The 22368-nt window shown below is 51.4% G+C and overlaps 7 protein-coding genes across 7 annotated transcripts; 1 reads left to right on the plus strand and 6 right to left on the minus strand.

The window, feature by feature from the left end:
* Positions 1-1036: 1036 nt before the first annotated feature.
* On the minus strand, positions 1037-1354 carry PFICI_14178 (uncharacterized protein; the record flags this gene model as incomplete). The annotated part of the gene is made up of 1 exon (XM_007842759.1): positions 1037-1354. One exon carries the CDS (start codon positions 1352-1354, stop codon positions 1037-1039), a length of 318 nt encoding a protein of 105 aa, XP_007840950.1.
* Positions 1355-2526: 1172 nt separating this feature from the next.
* Positions 2527-3831, minus strand: PFICI_14179 (uncharacterized protein; the record flags this gene model as incomplete). The annotated part of the gene is made up of 1 exon (XM_007842760.1): positions 2527-3831. The coding sequence occupies one exon, from the start codon at positions 3829-3831 to the stop codon at positions 2527-2529; it is 1305 nt and encodes a 434-aa protein (XP_007840951.1).
* A 1247-nt stretch (positions 3832-5078) lies between these two features.
* On the minus strand, positions 5079-7310 carry PFICI_14180 (uncharacterized protein; the record flags this gene model as incomplete). Its single annotated transcript, XM_007842761.1, has 1 exon — positions 5079-7310. One exon carries the CDS (start codon positions 7308-7310, stop codon positions 5079-5081), a length of 2232 nt encoding a protein of 743 aa, XP_007840952.1.
* A 2100-nt stretch (positions 7311-9410) lies between these two features.
* On the minus strand, positions 9411-11594 carry PFICI_14181 (uncharacterized protein; the record flags this gene model as incomplete). Its single annotated transcript, XM_007842762.1, has 1 exon — positions 9411-11594. One exon carries the CDS (start codon positions 11592-11594, stop codon positions 9411-9413), a length of 2184 nt encoding a protein of 727 aa, XP_007840953.1.
* A 607-nt stretch (positions 11595-12201) lies between these two features.
* PFICI_14182 (Polyubiquitin) lies at positions 12202-13185 on the minus strand (the record flags this gene model as incomplete). Its single annotated transcript, XM_007842763.1, has 2 exons — positions 12202-12881; positions 12948-13185. 2 exons carry the CDS (start codon positions 13183-13185, stop codon positions 12202-12204), a joined length of 918 nt encoding a protein of 305 aa, XP_007840954.1.
* Positions 13186-15699: 2514 nt separating this feature from the next.
* PFICI_14183 (uncharacterized protein) lies at positions 15700-16443 on the plus strand (the record flags this gene model as incomplete). Its single annotated transcript, XM_007842764.1, has 3 exons — positions 15700-15758; positions 15840-16187; positions 16344-16443. 3 exons carry the CDS (start codon positions 15700-15702, stop codon positions 16441-16443), a joined length of 507 nt encoding a protein of 168 aa, XP_007840955.1.
* Positions 16444-18576: 2133 nt separating this feature from the next.
* Positions 18577-21137, minus strand: PFICI_14184 (uncharacterized protein; the record flags this gene model as incomplete). The annotated part of the gene is made up of 2 exons (XM_007842765.1): positions 18577-18677; positions 18734-21137. The coding sequence occupies 2 exons, from the start codon at positions 21135-21137 to the stop codon at positions 18577-18579; spliced, it is 2505 nt and encodes an 834-aa protein (XP_007840956.1).
* Between the last annotated feature and the right edge of the window lie 1231 nt (positions 21138-22368).

Raw genomic sequence — 22368 nt, forward strand, 5'->3', positions numbered from 1 at the left:
GGGGGCCTAGGTGCGCTGCCTTGGGTATTGGTGGCCGGCCCCCCTGTACCTAGCTCGTAGTGCTGGATGGGCTTTAGGTGCGCCTCCAAATGCCAATGGAATTGACTCGGGCTGTTCCGTACTGGGGCGAGCGCGTCACTTCGCTTGTCAACTGGGTCCTTTCTATCTTATCAAATCTTGACTCCAGGAATGCCAAGACAAATAGATTACGATTGTTTACATACTAGCACCGAGTAGTCGTAGTATAATACGGAATGCTAACCGATAGTCACGTCGTATGATCCCGCCAGTATTCTAGCAGGCAAGCCGCAGACTCCTCATATATTGACCGCCTTTGCACAAATCTTCACATCTTCACATTTTTCGAGAAACCTCCCCATACTCTGTGCTCAAGATCGGTCGATCAAACTGGATTTCCATGGTCTCCATGTCCGCAATCCACCCGCCGTTAGTTGTCACGGCACTAGACATTTGGACTATGGGAAACTAGTACATTACTCACAGAATAACCTTGGCTGATGACTGATCATCTCGACCACACTAGAACCAATAATACCATGATCGTGAATGATGGCGGGGACATATTACTGAGTTCTGAAGTCACTAGGATATGACTGCAACTTTGATGCGCTTTTGCACAACTGCGACAGGTTTCCGCTTGCCGATTAAGATCTGGCTTTCACACATGACTTGATGTGGCACCCATGTTCATCTGGTGCATCTACTCGACCTTTATATCATTCTATTATTCACCTGTTAATATTTCCAGCCACAACCAACAAATGAAGTCTATCTGTAAGGATCTTGGATATATGAACCGAAATATCGTAATTCTAAAAACCACATGCTGCTCGTTGTTCTTTGCACCATAAATTCGTTAAATCATTTCGTGTATCATCGTAATCACCATTTACCCCATCCCTCATTCAATCATTTCTCAATTGCTCTCGGGAGAGGCCACATTTCCAATCCCATCATGTTTTCCGTGCTCTCCCTCGTATGATTTCCCGTACGGGGGAAGAAAATAAACCCCCGCCTAGGTCGACGGCTCAGCAATAAAGGTATCGTGGTCCCAAGGATCCGAGTCGTTATTTACATGTGCCTCCTCAGCTTCCCACGTGTCCTCGTCTTCGTCACCTTGTGAGACCTCACCGTCATCATTATCGTTCCATGTTGTAGAGGTAGTAGATTTTGCTGCATCTATTACGGCGGCGACGGCGGCGGTTGTGAAACTGGCATCCTCGCCCCTGGTCAATGCCGAGTGGGAGTCAGGTGGTGACTGAGGGCGCAGTGGTGCTGCTGCGGCTAGGAAGGCCATGATGGAGAGGAGGAGGAAGTTGAAAAGGAAGTTCATTTTCTTGTTTGTGCAGAATAATGCGATATCCCTTTTTTTGTTTTTCCCTTCTTCTTTCTTGCCAATCTTCGTCGTTTATTTGGTGGATCAGACTTTCTTTGATTGGTGTATTGATATGACAACCGAAACAAATTCTTTCGTATGCAAGATGAGTGAATGAATTGCGAATAATCATGAATGATGGATGAAGAGGAATTGAACGCATATTGGTAGCTCAGGAGTATTCGATTCCTCTTATACAGCCCTCGGGAAACGGCAACCCACCTCCACCACTGAAGTCATCCACGCAAAAAGAAGATTTCTTTTCCGGAGGGCGGAGGAGAGAAGGCGCAGTAGCAAAAAAGTGTTGGCGCTTGACGTACCGTGTCTCATTCCTCCACCACGTGTGACAATAGCAATGGTACCTGACATCATGCCGAAAGGGGGAAAAGAAAAAGAGGGCGAGTCCCTTCTCCCCCTTCCTGTTGCTCTGCCACCACTTTTGTTCGATTGAGGGGTTGGGTTGACGAGTCTGAGACCTCCGTAAAGACTAAAATACTACCACACGTCTATTCAGCCCGCCCCAGGTTTTCTCTGATGTACGTTGGAAGTCCAGCTTTTGAGGAGCGCCTCGCGAGGGCCACGGACAACCGGCACTGGGAGGCGCCTTACAGAAAGGCAATTAAAAGTCGGCCCCCCGAGTTTCAGTGCGAAAATGACGACGCGTTATCCAACGTGATCTGTCAATTGAAGCCAGTCTCGCAGATCTCCTCGTTTAGAACTCTATGCCTATAGCTGCTTTTGCTTTTTGCCGCATACCCGCTTGGCTTTGCGCCAAGTCGAATTATACCTGACCAGACTGAACTGCCAATCGATCAAATAGATGGTAAAACCACGGGTCTTTTACGGACATGTATTAATTGAGATTATACAAAGGAAACTTTTCATTCAAGTTGGCCTTGTGGATGATGAATAAATCAAGCAAATATTTTATTTTCCATATCAAGCGCTTCAAGAAGAAAAGAAGTTCAATCAATACGACGCTACCTTACGCCCTCTATCCAAATATCAAGGTGTTTATCTCTAGTAATGCTATGAAACGAAGCCTCTCAATGGCATGATACTAATCATTCCAATCCACTATGCATATAATTGGAGATGACATGCGACTACCCAAACTTTTGCCCATTTCTCTACCAACTCATCAACCCCTTTTCACGATCGAAACCGCCCCTCAATTGTGTCTCTGGTTTCACCACCTTGCCCTGGAGTATGGTGTATTTGACCAGATTCTCGCAGTCCTCGGGCTTGACCCGGGCGAGCCACAAACACTGCGCAGCGCCAACATCGCCCTCTTCCTCTTCCGTCGCCTCTCCCCCAGCAGCGTCTCCATTGTTTTGCTTCTTTTCCTCTTCAGACGTTGCCGTCTCTTCCACTTCGGCCACCGGCTTCTTGGCCTTGAATTTTCTTGCTCCTACGGGGAAGATTGTCGGCTTCAGGTCCTCGCCCGCCGCCACCAACTTGGCCCTCTCCACGGCGTCGACGCCGAATGCGTCGGGTCGCCGGTACACCATGACGTTGGCCGAGTACTTGTGCCCGCCGACGTGGCTGATGAAATAGATGCCAACGCCGCCGGGCCGCTCATCGTCGAGGTCACGGAATAGGCCCAGGGGGCGGAGGTGGCGCTCCAGCTCCTTGCGCAGCAGCGGTGCGCTCTGTCCGCACCGGGCGTCGCGCGTCTTTTGGCTGCACAACAAGATGAGCGCCGCGTGTGGCGACGGCCGCGTCACCAGGTCCCGGGCATCGGGCGCCGGGGCGGGTATCGTTTGCGGCAAGCTATTGTTCAGAGGGCTGAGCGGGCTCGTATTGGTTGGGGCCTGGTTGATCCAGTCGACCAGCCGAGGCACATCGGCGGGGAGGACGCCCTCGACTACGCGGAAGGCGGGCAGGACCAGCACCGTGGTGGGCTCGCTGTAGTCGGAGGCGTGGCTCGGGGTGGGTATATTGCTTGCGCTGAGCATGAGGCGGCCGTTGGTGGGCTTGGCGGCGCGGCCAAACGCCTGCATAACAGAGCCCTTTTCATCCTCGACGTCGCGCACCCAGTCCGACTTGCCCGTGGCCACCAGCACGTGGGTCGCCCACCCCTTGACGTGGCCGTACAGCACGTCGGACTCGTCAATCTTGAAGCCGCGCGGGTATGAGACGTGGCACGAATCGCAGTCGTGCTCGCAGGCGTCGCCATCGATCTCGGGCCTCGTTACCGTGAACAGGTCGTTGACCGAGGCGGTGCTGGTCTTTTCATTTTGTGGAGTCGAGGGCGACGAGACGAAGCGCTTGGCGCTATCGACCAGGTTGCGGAGGCCCAGAGCCATTCTCTGTTTCGCTGGCGGTGTCGGAGTCGGACGGTGAGAGGTGGTGGTGGTGGTAGTAGATGTAGCAGGACCAGAGGAGGAATCCTTCAAGTTGGAAAGGTGATTGAGAGATGACGACGGCCCCATGATGGTGGAACGGCGACGACGGGACCAAAGTGTCCACCAATATATTTACGTAGGATTGCCTAATTTTTATGGACCCTTGGGGATACCCTATGCTTATCTGATCCGAGTGGACGAACTCGGTAACCGGGACGGTTCCACCCCTCTGGTTCGGCAGGCAAGTGGGGGAATACTTTGCCCGTCCAATTTGAATTGTGTTGTAACGCGGCGACGGTGAATGGATGATTGAGTCGCAATGGATTTGTTGAGATTACCGGGGTGCTGGATATAGTTCTGCTATTATGAACGTTCATTAATTTTCCTCTTCGACAGCGAATCTTTGAGCGGAGCGTTCTTGGTCTTTTGACTTTGTACATACTCTATCTTGTTGACTTGGAGAAGACGTACCTCTGTATCTAGGGGAGACGGTTGTGTAACATAAAGAAGCTTTTACCAGCGCGAATGATTTTCATTCCCACTTAAAAGTCTACTCGATCTTGATGCAAGAAAATTCTATGACTTGAATGATTTCAAACAATGACTGTGACTTTTTATTCAAAGATATATCGTCAAATCGTGTTTAAATCCGAGATTAGGCAGTCGTACCGGTTCGGACGCGGCAGTAAGTCGGACATTTCGACTTCGCCGACCGCCGCTCGGTCATCGGATGCCAGGGAGTTGACGCCATGGTCAACGGACTAGATGGGGGATCGATGGACATGAGGTAGGCAGATGCCAGAAGCAGATACAAAACAAGAAACAGCGCTTCACCTAAAGCTTGTCAAGAAGGAGAGCCCTACTCTTATAGTCAATCACTTTGAATGGTAAAGAATGGATTGCCGCCCTCGCTCGGAGAATTGACCACCTCGGTTCCATGCGATCTGGTCCGCCGCGCCGACCCCGCGGTACCTGGGCTCGGACAATAGTCAACTAGCAGCAGCTTATACCTGGTTTATCAGATCTCTCTGCGTGTTCTGAATGGTCAATCATCTTCCCCTGCCAAGACCTGCCCAACAAGCTGCAATGCGACGAGACAACACCATCTTTTGATGCAAGGCCTCACTTAATCTTCTTGTACGTGCCTCCAAATACGATGCCGTACAGACAAATGATTATGAAGGAGATCCAATATAGAATTAAATGGCCATATTACGTAGACCAGAGTAGGTAAAATATACTCTATACCAAGCTGATCCGCCGGCTATATTCCGTAACGTCAAAGCTTTCTAAAGGAAACGCAGGCCGCATGCACGCACTGCTAAACTACCGAATTAGTCCGTCTTGTCCGACTCGGCATCACTGAAATGTCCACCACCACCACCACTCTTGCGTCTTCGCATTTGCCCTCGTTCTTGCATCGCCTGGCGGATCTTGCTGGTGGCCTCATCAAATCCTTCTTTCGAGTCCAACGTTGTGAAACCGCTGACCGGAAAGCCACCCGATCCAAAGCCGCCGCCGCTTGAGCTGCTCCGACTTCTTGACCGGGATGGCGGACGCGTGGCGAACATGGCAATCGAGCCAATGTTGGAGAACGACTCGTTACGTGGCAGAGCACGGCTCGACGCTGTCGTGTTCTTACGCGAGAGCATAGTGGGTGACTCGGGGGCATCCATGGACGCAAGGTCGGGTATGCTGGTGGCTCCGCCGGGGAAGACGGGGTCTTTGACCATACGAGAACGCTCAAAGTCATCGTACATGTCGGGACCCAGGTCATTAATGACCGTCACCACTTCATTGGTCAGCTCTACGCGGCGTTGGCGCAGTCTCTGAATGCTGTAGCTCGACGTTGGGCTCAGCGCAAGCACAAGGGGCCGCAAGGACTTGGCAATGTCCATTCCAATCTCGCCGAACCTAAGGGCTGCGAAAGTGATGAGGGGAAAGATGATCCATCCGATAATGAAGACAGCCCACCACCGAAGCCAATCGGGCGCATAGCCCCAGCCGCGAGTGTACGCAAAGATGATGCAGTAAAAGTTATAGACAGCCGGCGCAAGGAATATGGCAACCATGATCTTCCAGGTGGCCATTACATCTCGACCAGCAATCTTGACAGTCGATCCAGCAAGGGCCGTCTTGGCCTTTTGAATACTAATGTACTTGGTTGTGACGAAGACGGGGGAGAAGAGGATTAATCCTGGAATGACACCAATCGAGAGAACCAACAGCTGGACCACCCTGCTAATGAGGAGCCAGATGACCTTTGGCAAAGATCGCTTAGCCGACTCGAGTTGATGGTCCTTGATGCCGAGATAGCGGAGTTCCTTGTTGTAGTTGTGCAAATTTTCCAGAAGCTTGATGATGCGCGGGTCATCCTTGAATTTTGAGAAACCCTTTGATAGCTTTCGGTTCAGTTCGACCACGTGTGTCAGAGGTAGCTTTTTGCCCGTCGTGTATAGTCTCCTGGCAGTCTGAATGCACATCAAAGTATCGTAGTCGGGTGAAGATACGGTCACCGTGTTCAGGGCCACAGTGCACATGTCCAAGAGTCGACCGATGGCTTCTCGGCGTTCATTGTTCGAGTACTTGTGAACCAAATCGTTCGGCACCTCAAACGGCGCACCGAATTCGACCACAGCTCGCGAGCGAAATTTATGAGCATGGAAGTAGTTCATGCCAACCGGGACAATAGTCAAACCACAATCGGGATCTTGTGCGAGCGTACCCAGAGCCATGATGGCTACACCGGCCTTCAAGGGCAATAGCTCAGTGCGATCATGGCTGCCACCCTCGGGAAAGATACCTACACAGCCACCAGACTTTAGACGGTCGAATACTGCTTGGTAGACTTGGGTCTGGTCAATGTGGGGCGCAAGCTTGTACTTGGTTCCCTTGTATCCGTCTTTGGGCCCCTTGACGTCCTTGTTGGCGAATTTGCCATCCTGATCGATATCGTCCCGACCGGTCAACTGCTGCATGGGAAGCTGGCCCGAGAAGGCGCGCTTGGTGCGGATCTCCTCGGGGCCAATGATCTCTGCAATATCAACGCTGGAGCCAGATCTGCCCTTGACGGAGGGGAGGAAGATCATGCCGCCGACCTCGGCTTCCTTTTCAAAATCGGTACCGATACCTCGAATAATGTTTGGGTTGTTGATGGGATCGGGCAGGTAAATGAGGCCCTTGGCGGGTTTGGCGCTGTCTTGAGCGCGGCCGACAGGTACAGAGCCAGTCTGCCGCGAGCCCCATCCTACGAAGCCGTGCACCGATTTCTGGGCGATCAATAGGGACACTCGGCGGCCGGCCTCGTTTCGCAACGTTCGCTGCAGAGTAATTCCGTCGACAAACTGGTTGTGGTGCGGCGCCGCAATGAAGAGAACCGGGCCCTTCTTGGGCACGTACCAAGCTCCTCGGTGAGATACCTCTCGAAAGAACAGGTCGATGATAATCGACATGACCCAACCAAATGCGTCATATTTCCAGTTGCTCATGGGGTAGAGCTCCTTCTCAGGCTTGACCTGGCTGTCGGGCGGCATATTCTGCGCCTCTTTCGACTTGACTTCCGACATGATGGCAGATGGCGACAAGCTGAGACGAGATGATGCAGAGAGCTCGGTCGAGTGTACAATCGGCGGACTGTTGGATTGTGCGTCGGAATCGCTTGTAGGCAAGCTATGGCTATGACGTTGACCGCCGCCTTGGGTAGCGCGCCGGAGATAAAGTCAGCTGCGCGTCGATATTGGTGTTTCCACGTATCGGTGGACCGCCGAACAGGTAAAGATAGGAACAATTAGGCGTGATAATAAGAGATACGCAAAAGCCAAAGCTCCGTCTGAACTCAGCAAGACTCAGTCCGCAGAGTGACGTGAGCTTGGGGAGATGTTGTGGGCAAAATTGAACTGGACCGCGGGTCTCATGAGAAAATAGCACGAAACTTTTTTGTTGGAGACGGGCCAGTAGGTATCGCTCAGGTGGGCTGCTGCTGCTCCCCGTCTGCTATGACCGACCTAGACTATCTCCATGTACTTTGTCTTGCTAGAGGTCGGGTTCAAACAATGAGAATTGGCAAGTTGAAAATACCTGCTGGTGATTGAAAGAATTTGTTCCAATACGAGACCAGTAGCTATCTTTCCTGTTCGTGTCTTTCCCCTCTCTTGGATTTCTTCTTTCGCCTTCCTTTACGCCTTCGCGGGACCCAAGCATCGTTTTCCTTCGCTCAAATTCCAAAATAATGAAAAAAAAAATAGCTGCCGCGCTCTCTCGTTCGTCGTATCCTGGTCGGACTTTCACAAGCTTAACGGATCGCCCCCTACGACCAGCCGCCCAATCACCGAACCCATGGGGAGGATCTACAGCGGGTCTCAGCCTGCGCCCTGACCGTTTTCGGGTTGCAGTACTCTCAGTGTCATTCTCGGAGTGGAGGGGTATCGAAAGCAGGCAAAGAGGGGAGCTCTCGCGGGCATGGGATTGGATTTCCACGACCTCCCCCCGCCTATTGGAAGCTTCCCGGTTTCCTTTAGGGCAGCTCATACAGCGTCTGTAGCAGTAAAACGATGCCCTAGAACCCAGACGACCTTTCTGCCAAACTGCTCACCTGCAGTGCAAAGCAATCCAACGGTTTCAACGGCGTCTTATCACCTTTTACCCCTCATTCAACACAAATGCCTATTCATTGTATCACGAGCTCGTTGCACGTCATCTGTCAAAGAAACCCCCCAACAAAAATCCAAAACAGAGAACATCATGCACAGCAGTTAGTCACGAAGCACCTACGCCAGCCAGTTTAGTTGAGCTGTATGTATGTCGTATTACATGCTGCTTCGCTTAGTAGCCGCGTCGCCCGCAAGGTCCATTGTGTAAGTAAATAAATGCAACATGCCTTGTATTCCGTAGTGGTAATGTTATTATTATGGGTTCGAAAACCCAATTGGACTTGGCTAAGGTTGCGTGGCTTGCCCACTGGGGCAGGTCCGGGCGCCAAGCACGCTTCGGCACGGCGTCGTCCCATATCGAGCAAATATCGCTCCAGGCCTCGCGAGCCTGGTTCCTGGAAACGGCTTCATGGGCTGAAAGTTGATCCCGAGACATCTGCTCTATGTGGCCAGACGGACATCACATCTACCTGTTCCATGCAACCAAGTAAGTACCTTGCAGTAAATTTGGCCGAAGACGCTCGTTCAAAACAGCGGAATTGAGCCGCACGAATCGACGTTGAGCATGTTGCGTATGTAGATTATAACTTGCAATCGCTGGGTACATATCTTACAATGCATGTCTTTGTATTCGTTATGACCAATATAATTCAATTCATCGCTCGGGACTTGACAAGACTCTGGCAGATATCCAGGCTTCCTTGTACATCAGAATGCGACTTGCGTACTTTCACATGCTTGCCGGCAAACTTCAGATTCATTCGACAACCTGGCAATTTAACATTATGGGTTGTGCTTTAATTAGAGCCGTTCGTGGCCTTGCGTGGGATGGCATTGCTTGCACCCTCGTCTTTACAACGTCCGAGCTTTGGAGAGCAAAGTGTTCATCATGATGTCTTGTTTAGAACTGATTTCGTAAGTAGACTCGGTCCGTAGCATCACAGAGTAGTGTAGGCGCCGACCAATATCATTGCGGAATGAAGTCGAATCCGCCACAAAAGACGAATCTCCTGCCACTCAAGAACGACCTTTGCCCTTGTTCCGCCTTCCCTTCTTTTCGGGCACGCTGGCGGTACCCTCCTCCAGCTCATCTTGAGCGACCTGACCCTCGGCCTCCATCTCCTTCAGCTTCTCCTGCCCGCTGATGAACATGGTCAAATCATGGTTCTGATCTTTGAGATCTGCATTCTCCAATTCCAGGCTCTTGGTCTGTGCCCGGAGCGCCTCTAGCTCCTGACTGATGTGCTCAATCCTGCCCATCAGTCCTTCGCTGACCTTTTTCTCTTCCTGGAGGCTTTTGCCTAAATTTCGGGCCAGATCCGTAGACTTGGAGACTCGAGAACGCTCGCGGTCGATATCTTTTTCCAGAGAAGGCAGTGTCTCTTTTAGAGTACGATGTTCTTCTTGCAGTTTACCAAGTTCCGCCAATGCTTGTGAAGCTTGACTTGCAGCCTTTTCTGCGGCCGCTGCTGCCTTGGCTGCTTTATCCGCCGCCTCGGACAATTTGGATTCAAAGTAGACGCGTTGACTGTCCAATTGACTGGTAAGCAGATGTGTATACTCGACACCAATACTCTCGAGTTTGGCTCTGGGAACAAAATCGTCGTCCTCACTGCGCCTCTGAGGACTGTCCTGACGGTGACCCGGAAGCTCCACCACTTTACCATCCCCCTTCGTCCGTATCAAGCGATGCACCCAGGCATCTTCCATATAATCCCAGACATATTGAGTGTCTAGTTCAAGGGCAAAGGTGTGTGCTGTGTCTTTCCAGTGCTCCTTCGCATGTCCACCCTTGTAGCGACCGCAGCCCACATTGCCGCAAATCAGACATATCCACAAGTCATCGGGCGAGTCACACACTGAGCACAAATTAGACACATGTGACCCGAATGGTTGAAGATACGGATCTTCAGGATCGTATGACGACGATGAGTGACCACGGCTCATGCCGTCCATCTCATTGAAAGCAGCCAAGGAAGGATTCGTATGCCGACAGACAGGGCATCCAGAGCCTCTCCATTTCTGCAAGCATGAACAGTGAAATACATGCTGACAGGGTATCGTCAGCAACCCTGTAGTGTCGTCCATACGCTCGAGGCACACGGGGCATGTTGGCAACTCGATTAGATCTGGCGTTGGAGGAGGAAGGGGCTTGAAACCAGATGATGTGTTTGATGGTGTAAAAGGGTCATGACTGAGATCTGGAAAGCTCTGGTTCGGCCGGGTGGGCGTCTCGAATGTGACAGACTTGATACACGCCACATTGCAGGTTTCTGGCTCGATATGGTTGAAGACTTTGCCATCGAAAGCGTGCCTGAACTGCCTCGCTCGCTTGCTGTCCCGAAACTTCAATAGCACTAAATATCTGTTCATGCGACCCGTCATGACCATTCTGTAGTGGCTAATGTCGTCTCTCCATTTATCACCAATAAAGCCCAAGAAGTCGCTTGCCGTCAAATAGCTAGGCACGGCCGGTATACACAAAGTGGTGCAATCGACATCTGTGGTTTGTTCTTGGCTACTACGAGCCTCTTCCGTGCTCCTAGCATTTTCAAGCTCAGGCGACTCCTCGCCGTCCCGGTAGAGGTGTACAATGCCCCAGCCGACCTCGGTGTTTTTTGTTTTGAAGGGAACAAATCTGGCCTTTGTAGCCTTTCCAGCACTGCTAATCGATGGTCCAACAGCCACGGCAGCAGTGTTTGAGCTTGATGGTCCGTCGTCGGGCATTGTGTCGTAGTTGCCCTCCCGAGGTGTGCCGACGTCCAGACTCTCAATGCGCACACGACCAAACCGCCAATCTTTGGTGGCAATCTCGGGCTTGATACCTGCGTCGGCGTTTGGAGGCGGATAGCTTAGGGTGCGCTGTCGGTGCTGCCTCTCACTGGGCGCACCGATAACCTCTTCGTCTTCGCTCGTTACTGGTCGAGTGGTTATTCCGCAATCGATTACGCCAGGTTTCGTTCTCTCGTCTATGTTCCCGACCGTATGTCGTACTCGGTACTCGTCGGAGTAGGTGGTCGTCAACGGGTGAGCTGGGAGTTCGCCAAAGATGTCGGAACCTTGAGGAGGTAACCAGGTTGTGTCTGCCCAAACCCCTGAGCTGCTTGCTGAACCCGACGTCTTTGTTGGATGCGCGGTCCGTTTCTCAGGAACAGGTGTGGGATAGAGCTCGAACTTGAGATGGTAAAAGTACGCCGGCATGTCTGATCAAGCAATCGAGACTCATCAGAGTGTCGTGTTGCCCGAGAAGAAAAGATTTGTTTGCAGCGGAGTCGAAGTGTAGTTTCAGGGCGGTGAAAACAACTCGACTCCAGGTAGGAAGCAGAAGGTTCTAGCAAGCCGCATATTTTTGCGGTTCAACACTTAGGCAAGAAATACGAACAGGGAAGAATTCATGTTCAAGCAAAGCTGGAAAGAATGAGTAAGAGTTCACAATGTGGGGTGCCGGATCCGTCAAGTGGGTTGTTCCTGTCGCATTTTGTGGTGCCTTACCGCGACTGGGTCTACTAGACGCCGCCATCTGCCACTTACATAGTATTCACGACGTCGACTAATCCTGTGTTTTGGCTTCGACATATCACATTGACATACACATTTCACATTGGTCATATTTCTCTCATAAAATGGGGGTCGAGGTTGTTCCTCAATGCATTCATTATGTACACCAATGCTGTTGGTGTCAAGATCGTAGTCACTACGATCCTAATGGATATCTAAATGCCATGCCGCGGATTCACCGCCTCATGACAACGGTTGAAAGTCAAACGCCAGATCGTGAAGTTGTAATATCGTGTCCAAATACCCGCGCTTACTGACCACCACGGAGGCGGAGGACCAAGTGCAGGGTTGACTCCTTCTGAATGTTGTAATCACTCAGAGTGCGTCCATCCTCCAGTTGCTTTCCAGCAAAGATAAGACGCTGCTGGTCCGGGGGGATACCCTCCTTATCCTGAATCTTGCTCTTGACGTTGTCAATCGTGTCTGAAGACTCGACCTCCAGAGTGATTGTCTTACCCGTCAGTGTCTTGACAAAGATCTGCATACCACCACGCAGACGCAGCACCAAGTGCAGAGTCGATTCCTTCTGAATGTTGTAATCACTCAGGGTTCGGCCGTCCTCCAGCTGCTTTCCAGCAAAGATAAGACGCTGCTGATCCGGAGGAATACCCTCCTTATCTTGGATCTTACTCTTCACATTGTCGATGGTGTCTGACGACTCCACCTCCAATGTAATGGTCTTTCCCGTGAGGGTCTTGACGAAAATTTGCATACCACCACGCAGGCGGAGGACGAGGTGGAGGGTGGACTCCTTCTGGATGTTGTAGTCGGAGAGAGTGCGACCATCTTCAAGTTGCTTTCCGGCGAAGATGAGACGCTGCTGGTCCGGAGGAATGCCCTCCTTGTCCTGGATCTTCGACTTGACATTGTCGATAGTATCCGACGACTCGACCTCGAGGGTAATCGTCTTACCGGTCAAAGTCTTGACGACTGCAGGCAATGTTAGTTTGATAATTCAAGAGAGAAGAACGAAACATTAGTGCTTGTTGTACTTACAGATCTGCATACCACCGCGCAGGCGGAGGACGAGGTGGAGAGTGGACTCCTTCTGGATGTTGTAGTCGGAGAGAGTGCGACCATCTTCAAGTTGCTTTCCGGCGAAGATGAGACGCTGCTGGTCCGGAGGAATGCCCTCCTTGTCCTGGATCTTCGACTTAACGTTGTCGATGGTATCAGAGGACTCCACCTCGAGGGTGATGGTCTTGCCGGTGAGGGTCTTGACAAAGATCTGCATCGTGGCAATAGTTGTGTAGTGTCGACGATGAATGTGTGTACTGCAGAGTGTTGTTGATGATTAGAGATGGAACACAGAAAATCTCCGGTCGATGGGATGAATGGAAGAAGAGGAAGGGGGAGAAGAAAGGTTGGATGGGAAGAAGGCGGTGGGAGAGATGTTTAAGTACTGGGATGACCAAGGAGTTGGGAAGCACGCACTTGATCGGTCGGTCCTGAGGCAAACAGCCGATGGAAGGAGCGGTAGGTGCAGAAGAAGGCGGGCGCAGCGCAATGGAAGTCTACGGAAGGAGGCGGGGGAGGGAAAGGGGAGGGACCGGGCTGGCTTGGGCCAATGACGAGGTGCGACAAGGCAGTGAATCACCACAGTTCCAGGCCCGGGCGCGCGCTTGGAGGCACTGGAGGGCAGTCAGTCGAGAATGCGCCACTTCTTTGCGTATGTAATCAAAAGCCAGTACCTGAGGCAAATACTGCCACCTCTGTTGCATGAGCCTTGGGAGAGGCTGAGTGACTCAAAAAGAAGGAGCTCAAAGATGCTAGCCAAGGCAGCCGTTGACTAGAAGGAAACAAGCAAGCACTTACCTTGGAGATGAATCCTGACGAATACGGTTTCTGAAATTCCTTCTTGTTTTGTGTACGTAGGAACTTGGCAACAAAGAAATGAAGCTCTTGTCAAAAACTGAGTTGTTATGATTGAGTTGACAGCTGATGATTTTGACGGATTGAATGATGGTCAACCTAATCGTCCAGAGGTAGTAGGTATGTTCGACATTATCGTATCAGCTGGGGGGGAATCAATGGCAAGAGGGTGGGGCCTGGCCCATTCACGTCATGTGGTCCTGTCTTAGCTGATAAGGAACCTGGGGTAGACATCGAATAGCGTCGAAAGTGCCTGAGTAATGCAAGTCGGTAGCTGGGGTTGTTTTTGGGTCTTCTATGACATTTCAGTAGTGACACGATTCAGATGCCATTCTAAGATTTGCGTATAGTTGCGCTCATTAATCACGTCAAATTTTCACAGAACAAACAATGGTTGCAGCATTGGGCTTCCTTCTGTCGGTGATTCCATATCTACCTATTGTATCAGCCCTGCGAAGCTGGCAATAGTGCAGGTGAGATCCACCTTGCGGGCTTTACCATTTCGAGCCGGCGCATAATCAGCTCAAATAGTTGAAGAATGGCGCGATACCTTGATGGTTTGAACATGTCTGCATAGTACTGCCGTGCTGGCCAACTCGGCGAACCACGCCAATTGCAGACAAGCCATCTTTGGGGCCAGACGAGAGGCAATTTTGGTCGGGCATCTTGGGTATCTACAGTACATTGCCGCTTACCAAGCTTTTATACTTGCCTAGGTAATGGCGAGCCCGATTGCCACGGCGAAACCATGACAAGTTCGTGCCTGCACTGCATATCAGTGTGTAGAGTATATCGTAGTACACCACACTACAAGCATCCCGTCAACGGCGGCAAACACCAGTGGCAAAACACAATCTGATGAATCTCGGCAGGACCCGAGCCACTGGAACCCTACATACCCTACACACTATACTACTATGCTGATCTATGGTCAAGTTTCATGTTACTCGTGTTTCTGAAGTTGATGCGAATTCGTTCACTACCATTTCTCGGTTCACGATCTCTACCTTTTGACATCTCTCCTCTCCCGTTTCGGCGGCGGGGCCCTCTTTGCTACTGGGTCAATCGATAAGACCCCCCCCCCCCCCCAAAACGACGTCATGTCACAGTCCAAGTTTATACCCCTGCACGGAGACAGCGCTTTTCCCAGCTATTCAGTAACCCTGGAAGGACGCTGAATCACGGTTAGGCCCGGCCAGTCCGTCCAGTACCTGAACACCGCTGGGCATGCGGCAATTGGCAACAAGATGCTTACTATGATTTACAAGGTGCGCAGGCTATGTTTCGCGGCCTCGAGAACAAGCCACCGGGCTTGCGCAATAACAATTATTCTTGCAGATAGGCTTAGCTAGACAATCAGAGCATGCTCTTGCATCTTGACGATGTTGAGTATAGTAAGCGATCAACAATTGGCCGTGACCCAAACTTGCGAAATCATCAATGTAAGTTTCCTGTCAGTCAAGACGTGGAAGCTGTCTTGGAGCGCGGCATTTGTCATGAATGATGATGGTGAATGTAATCTACTATCACTAAGATAAAACCTCATACTGAGCAAATACATAGTTCTTCTGGCAAACTCGAGATGCGGTCATGGAATTGGGTTATTTTCGCTATTCACCCTGGATTGGTGAAATTGCATCTCATCCTCCGGGCAGAAATGCGTGATTGAGCCCGTCACTAGCGCTGATGGATGTCCCGTTCGGGGTTTCTGGAATCACAAAACCAACAAACAGTCAACTTGCATCAAAACAAATGACCAAGTAGTCGTGGACTCTGATCACTGACAATTTACGCTACACACCACAAACAAAGACTCGGGACCACGCATTATCGATCATTCTTGAGGCTACAAAAGAAAAGGGACAAGCTGCCAAAAATGACCTGTCTCCCTACGTGGCCCTTCCTCCTCTTTGGAGTTATCGAGCCGCTCCTTTTGTAAGTTGATCCCAACCGCTCGCTGCTCTCCATGATCCAATCAAAAAATGACTGAGACGCTATTCTTCTCCTTCCTTGTAGGGTATGGGCCTACATCGTAGGCATGCGCGATCCCCTCGCCTTCTACGCTGACCAGGTACCAGGCTCGCCAGTCGGAGCGGTCGCGGCCAGTGGTGGTAGTGACCTACTACTCCAACCGCAAAGCCTGAGTCTGGTCCTCCAGCTCCAAAACGTCTACCTGCTCCTGGCGGCCATGGCGATCCTGGCCTGCGTCACCGGCCGAGACCCGGCGACGGCGCGTCTGTACCTGGTCGCCGTGGCCCTGGCGGACCTCGGCCACATCTACGCCAGCTACGCCGCCATGGGCCCCGACGCCTTTTGGGATTATCGCGGTTGGAATCAAATGGTATGGGGCAACGTCGGCGTTAGGTTAGTAATCGCTGCTATTTCTTCCCCTATTGGCATGTCTTTGGGGGGTATAACTCAGACATGGCTTTGTCTGTTTCACGATGCGTGTCAATCTACTACTAATCCGGCCCCTTTACGACCCGAAATGAGCAGTGACTGACACCTTTTGTTGAGCAGCGCCTTCTTGCATATCAACCGACTGCTGACGGTACTGGGGGTGTTTGGACCCGTTGCTGCCGTCAGCCCAGAGGGTGTCAAGCGTGCGAAGAAGGCTTAAAGAGTCGGCATTGGTTGCCAATCACCCCCTAAATGCCCCAAGACTTGAGGCCTGCATGTGCCAGTCAGACGCGTGAAGAGGGTTGTCACAATGGGCTGCTCAACCAGGAGGTAGGAAAGGTAAAGGGGTGGTTTCTGTAGCATTTGGTCATGTTTGAGGAAGTTCTGAAAGAGCGGCCAAAAAGAACGTCAAGTTTAATATGATCAGATATACGGTAGAGCCTATATTGATCTCAATATGGTGCAACATGTTCCTAATTTGAAATAGCAAGGTATATTGCCGTCGGATCGTGGAATAGACACGGTTATTCTCACTCTAATTCGTGAGTGATATCAAGTTGCGTGCAATCAGCTATGGTGAATCCATGGCAGACAAACTGTATCAAAAGCCTCCATAATCAAGGCTGTGTAAGCGCTTCTCGGATCAGTGAGTTTGCAGGAAGAGAATGCCTTGTTGCACCCATATGATGCAGTCATCGCAGACAAGATCCCCATCGCAAAATGAAATATGGTTCAAAGCATTCAAGTCAAATTCTGGGCGCCGCCGAGGAAAAGGCCAATCCTCATCCGACGTCGTCTGTGCTCGTATGCCCCGGTCGAGGTGCTACAATCGTATCGAGAGGATCCCTAGGCAACTCAGAATCAAGGAGGAGACACCATAATCAATATTAGGAAAAGGCTCGTGCTACATGACCCCATGAGAAAGAGGTAACTCCGCAAAGGATACCCCTAGTAGTTTGTGTGATATCCTACCGTGTGGGTGTGTGGTACTGTATCTTTTTTATGTGTATCCAATGTCGCGCCCAACTTGCCAGCACCTTCCAGCCCCCCATTCCCCATATGCAACCAACTCATCAAGGACGCAGGGGGGCGGGTTCCAATGCGTGATGCTCGGGACTTATAGAAGTTGTGGGATCCGCTATTGAAAAGCTGGCACTCTTCTTTGTTCATCGGTTTCTCACCCCTACATTCCGTGATGCAAATATACGGGGACCTCCTACAAAAGGGAAAAAATAAAATAAAATAGAATCTTTCATTGAACATGGTTTCAGCTCCTTCTGCGACAGCAAAGTGCCGGTCAGAAACTGATGTGACGCCTGCCGGCCGATCCCTCATGCAGTCAGCACATGATAATGATTGTGATCGAGTTCAAAAGTGCTTGGTGATGCAGCAGGTGTTTAATTTAATGAGCGCTTAGAATGGTGGCTGACCTGCAGCCCAATGCAACGGTGCATAGACAAACGAATCTACGTAGCTATGTATGGGAGATTGAAGTCACCTCGTGTGTCGCGGATAAGTACCAAAGACACCCACTGTCAGTAGCCCCCACAAGCCTTGAGCCTATCTATTCGGTGGAGCTTCATGTGCATATCTTGTCAAGAATCGAAGAATCTCAGTGGTTAGATGGAACATTTTGTATTACTAGTACTCAGATGAAGCCCACCTGTCCGACAGAACAAGATGATCCACGAAAGTGCCACATCAGCTCAAAATAAGCACAACATGGAGCGGCTCGGCCCATGTCACCATATGTTCAAACCCATGAGTTGCCTTCTCACAAAGTCCCATCGATTGTAAAGTCCGGCGTGAGCTTGAGTGTTCCCAACGCCAATAGCAATGCATAATCATCTATGCTTTGTATGAATGTCGTGTTCGTCGTTTATGTTGCGCGAAAATTGCTAATCCCATAACCCATACTATCATAACCATGACTGGCTCCAACCCATACGTCAAACGACGATGAGGGGAGCCGAACAAAAAACCTTCCAAATTGAAAACAGGATAAAAACGCTTTTTTTGTAAATGGACAATTCCAAGTCATACACTTCGTTGAATGTCTCGTAAGATGATAAATGGTCATAAACTTGGCGTGAATGGCGTACGCGTGTCGTATTCGCATGCATTGGAGTTTGGCGGTGACCAGCCGTTAAGTGAGCGGATGAACGAGAAGTAGGTTGTTGAGTGGAAGGTGGGTCATGATGTAAAAATCAGATCCTCAGCAAACGCCATCGCTAAATGTTGCAAAATCAAACAAATGAAAGCAAGGCCAAAATAGAAGATACCAGACACGTCATAAAATGAACAGCTTCTGCAGCTGACAATATGAGGCTGGGTACGGCAACTATGAGACACTTCAATTGGCCTTAATGACCAGCTTTGACAGGAACTTGTTCGACAAGGAGTCGAAGTCGTATCTGTCAAACTTGGAGTTGTTTCGTGTCCTCAAGTATGATTCTAAATTGGTGATTAGCATTTGTCAATCGGGTACACTAGAGTTGAAAGGTACTTACCATGCTTGAGGACATGTTGCCGAACTTCAGTCATGGCCTCGCAGACAGCAACATTGTTGTTGAGCAACTGGCCGTGGCGCTGGCTGTCCCAGTCGGTCAGGGCGGGCAACTTCTGGGAGATGGCGTGGAAGAGTCCAGTAATGACACCGACAGGGGTTGTCTCCATGTCACTGCAGAACTTCTCAACCGCAGCGGGGTCGGGCACTCGGTAGTGGCAGTCGAACTGCATCTCTTCCCAGACAGCGAGCAAGACGCAGGCCAGCATGAAGATTGTTGGCCAGTTCTTGAGGCGGTCACCACTGTAGACACTGGAGTACAAAGCTGAAAGCTCCTCCAGAATATCCTTCTGAAGCTCGCGCCACATCTCGGCCATAGCGCACTTGATCTGGAAGTTGATCAGGACGGGAGCAACATACTTTCCATAGTACTTGGAGTCCTCATCATCAATCTGACCCTCCATCATGTGCTCGGATCCTTGCTGCTCAACAAGTGTGATGTGCATGGTAAGGTTGTATGCCAACACAAGCTTCAGTGCCTTGCGAAGAACAGGCAACTGCTCCTTGACGTAGAATCGGTGAGCAGTCTTCAGGATCTCGGTGATGAATGGAGTGCCTTCAAAGTGGTCGTCAATGAAGGACTCGAAAGCACCATCGATGTGCTTGTCGAGATACTCGGCCAACGCCTCGTGGCTGATGCCCTTTTCGCCCACATCGAGCTTCTCGGTCTTGATGTCAAACTCAATCGGCTCTTGATCGGATTGGTAAGACTCAACCCAGTCAACCAGGAAGCAGCTTTCATCAGCCACATAGACCTGACGGACCATGACAGGCAGGCAGAAGCCATATCCGTGGGTGATCCACATGAGCGTTTCATCCTTGGCGAAGCCCTTGACATTGTAGACTGAGACGCCACGAACGAGGTGACGCTCATAGTCGGCCTTCCAGTCCTTCATGAAGTATCCGATATCCTTGATATCAATACGGGTACAGGGGACTTGCCAGAGACGAGCGTGGGAGGGCTGGCAACCATTGCAGGGTTCACCGGTGTCGCACGTCTTCTTGAGGAACTTGCAACGCAAGCAGGCACGCAGCTTCCGGATCTCACTTGCCTGCTTTCTTTGCTCGGGAAGAAGAGGGCCCTTTCTTCGGCCAACCTTCTTCTCAACAGTGCCATCCTTCTTACCATTTGACGTCCTCCTCGTGACGCCCTTGCTTGTGGTAGACTTGGCAATAGGGCTCTTTCTCGGACCCGAGTTCCGTCGCACGGTAGGCTGGGAGGGCGAAACGACACCGGAGCCAGATCCAGGGCTTCTGCTTGATGAGGGCGACGAAGCTGTGGACTTGACAGAGACAGGAGCGACGGCCGAAGCAGGGCTGACGGTCTCGTGGGTGTGGTGAGCCTCGCCATGGTTGCAATTCCTGTGGTTCGAGGGGTCTGAGTAAGTGTCCGACTCAGGCGAGAACGGGGAGTAATTGAATGGAGGAATCTCTTCGTAGCTGCTGCTGAGATCCAAGTGCTGACTTCCATCAGAGTGAGATGCATCGGAACTCGTTCTCAGATGAAGAGTCTGACCAGGGTTGAAGATGGCAGCGTTCTGGGCCTGGGCTTGAGCCTGGACCTGCTGGTACTGATCGTAGTTTTGATACATATCGACCTGGCTCCAGCCATTATCACTCGAGCCAAGAGATAGAACCTCCAAATAAGTGCCCGTAGGAGATTGGCTTCCCAAGCTTCCGAAACGGGGTAGTCCATCTGCGGGGAATTGCAACGAGGTACCGAAATCCTGCCAATTGGCCATGCCCATACCGTCCCAGTTCTGCTGCATGGCATGAGCATCGTCTAGCGGAGGCATGCCATTGAATGCGCCCACGGTCATAGGATCCAAAGGAGCCTGAGTCGTCGCGGGGAGGTAGCCGAGAGCATTGGCCTGGAAACTCGTCGGAAACGCGTTGAAGGGAAGCAGAGGCTGCTCGCTGATGAACTGCGAGATATCGTGCGGGCCCGTGTGTTGCTGCTGGTGCTGCAGCAGGGTCCAGTCGGTTAGCAATGCTGGCGAGTGGACGTGGGTAACGCTTGGAAAAGTCGGAGATTGCTGTAGCGGACTCGCGCTATGTTGACTTGGAGAAGGCGAGTGTGAGTGCTGAGAATGCGAGTACTGAGAATGCTGCGAATGCGAGCGGGAGTGGTGGGACTCGCTCGGCGACGAGACTGCCGTCGAGTTTGTGTGATTCGGCACGGTCGCCATATCGATGGGTATCGACCAGGCGCCGGGTCTCGTGGGCGCCATGATGAGGGGATTGGTAGCAGCTGTCTGTGTGCTGTATGGGTAGCGGTTCCGCTGGTTGTCGAAAGCAGTCAAGTCCAACAGCGCGTCGCCGGCGTGCTGGTCGAATCCGACATTCATTGTGAGCAAAAGGACAGAAAGGTCTGTCGACTCGGCTGGCGGATCGTGGTTGGTATTGTACGGACTCGTCGTCGACACCGCTCTTTTGCAAGCCAACGGTGAAGATGCCCAGGGGTGCTTACTGGGTAGAGGATGGGAGAGAGAGGGTAGGATCTGGTGTAAGTCTCGAGCCAGATCGAGAATATCGAGGGGGAAACGGCCATGGAAGTGGGTGAGACTGTGGTTGAAGAATGGCGGTGAGGACGAGCGTTGGCTGCCCGGGACGGGGCTGGATGGCGAGCCAATGATATCGGCCGGCTCTGCTCGGCGTGCAGGTAGTGTGGATCACGAGCAGGGGGCCGCGCCAATCGAAGCCAGCCGACGCACCCCGTTGTGGGCTGCAGTGGGAACTTCCAGCAACCAGCCCGTCGCGGAAGGAAGCACTGACACTGTCGAGCTACCTTAGTCGGCGGGGACTGCTGGCATGTACCTTTGTACTCTCTCCAGTCTCGATGGTCCAAATAGTGGGTCACTATACATGGCCGCTAGGTGGCCCGGCTGCTCACTAATGGTCCACTGATGGACTGGATGCTACGCTTCAGTGGTACTAGAACGCTACGTTAATACATCCCTGCTACCCTATACCTTACTTTCAGAGCGTACGATCTGACATGGTCCTATAGGTACTATTACTCGTCTAACGCAGCAGCCAAACGTAGTCCAGCCAATTGATGCTCTCTTCGGATCACTCCTCTTTTTTTCACAGCCGGTTTGCCTCTCCCTGGCCTCAACGGTGCTACTCACGATTTGCCTCTGCCGTACATAACACATCGTCTCGAGCCTCTCTGTTGCTGGGCAGCCTGGAACTTTACGGGTCCATTCTCATCCATTTGGGCCTGTTTGTGCGGCGGGGGGCCCTAAAGGTTTTCCACCTACGCACCGAAGCTCTCCACTGCTTCGGCGGGTGCCACACCCCTTGACGATCAAGGGTTGTTCTCTTTTACTAGCAGTTGTCCGTCCATAATTCCCTTGCAAGTATCAAGGTAATTAAGCAGATCCAGCAGCTTTCGTGATCGGTATCGCCGGCCACTGTCGATCCTCGATGAATCCGTGTAGTAGATGGCCATGAACAGGACGAGAAATATCAATGCCTCTGGATGCAGACGATGGGATATGTGACGATTTATCTTGCATGGCCCATGGCTACAAGGTCATGATCAAGCAGATCGTCATGGGCGGCTTATACTATGCC

The sequence above is a fragment of the Pestalotiopsis fici genome (genome assembly GCF_000516985.1).
Source record: "Pestalotiopsis fici W106-1 unplaced genomic scaffold PFICI_Scf_12, whole genome shotgun sequence".
Classification (NCBI taxonomy): Eukaryota; Fungi; Ascomycota; class Sordariomycetes; order Amphisphaeriales; family Sporocadaceae; genus Pestalotiopsis; species Pestalotiopsis fici.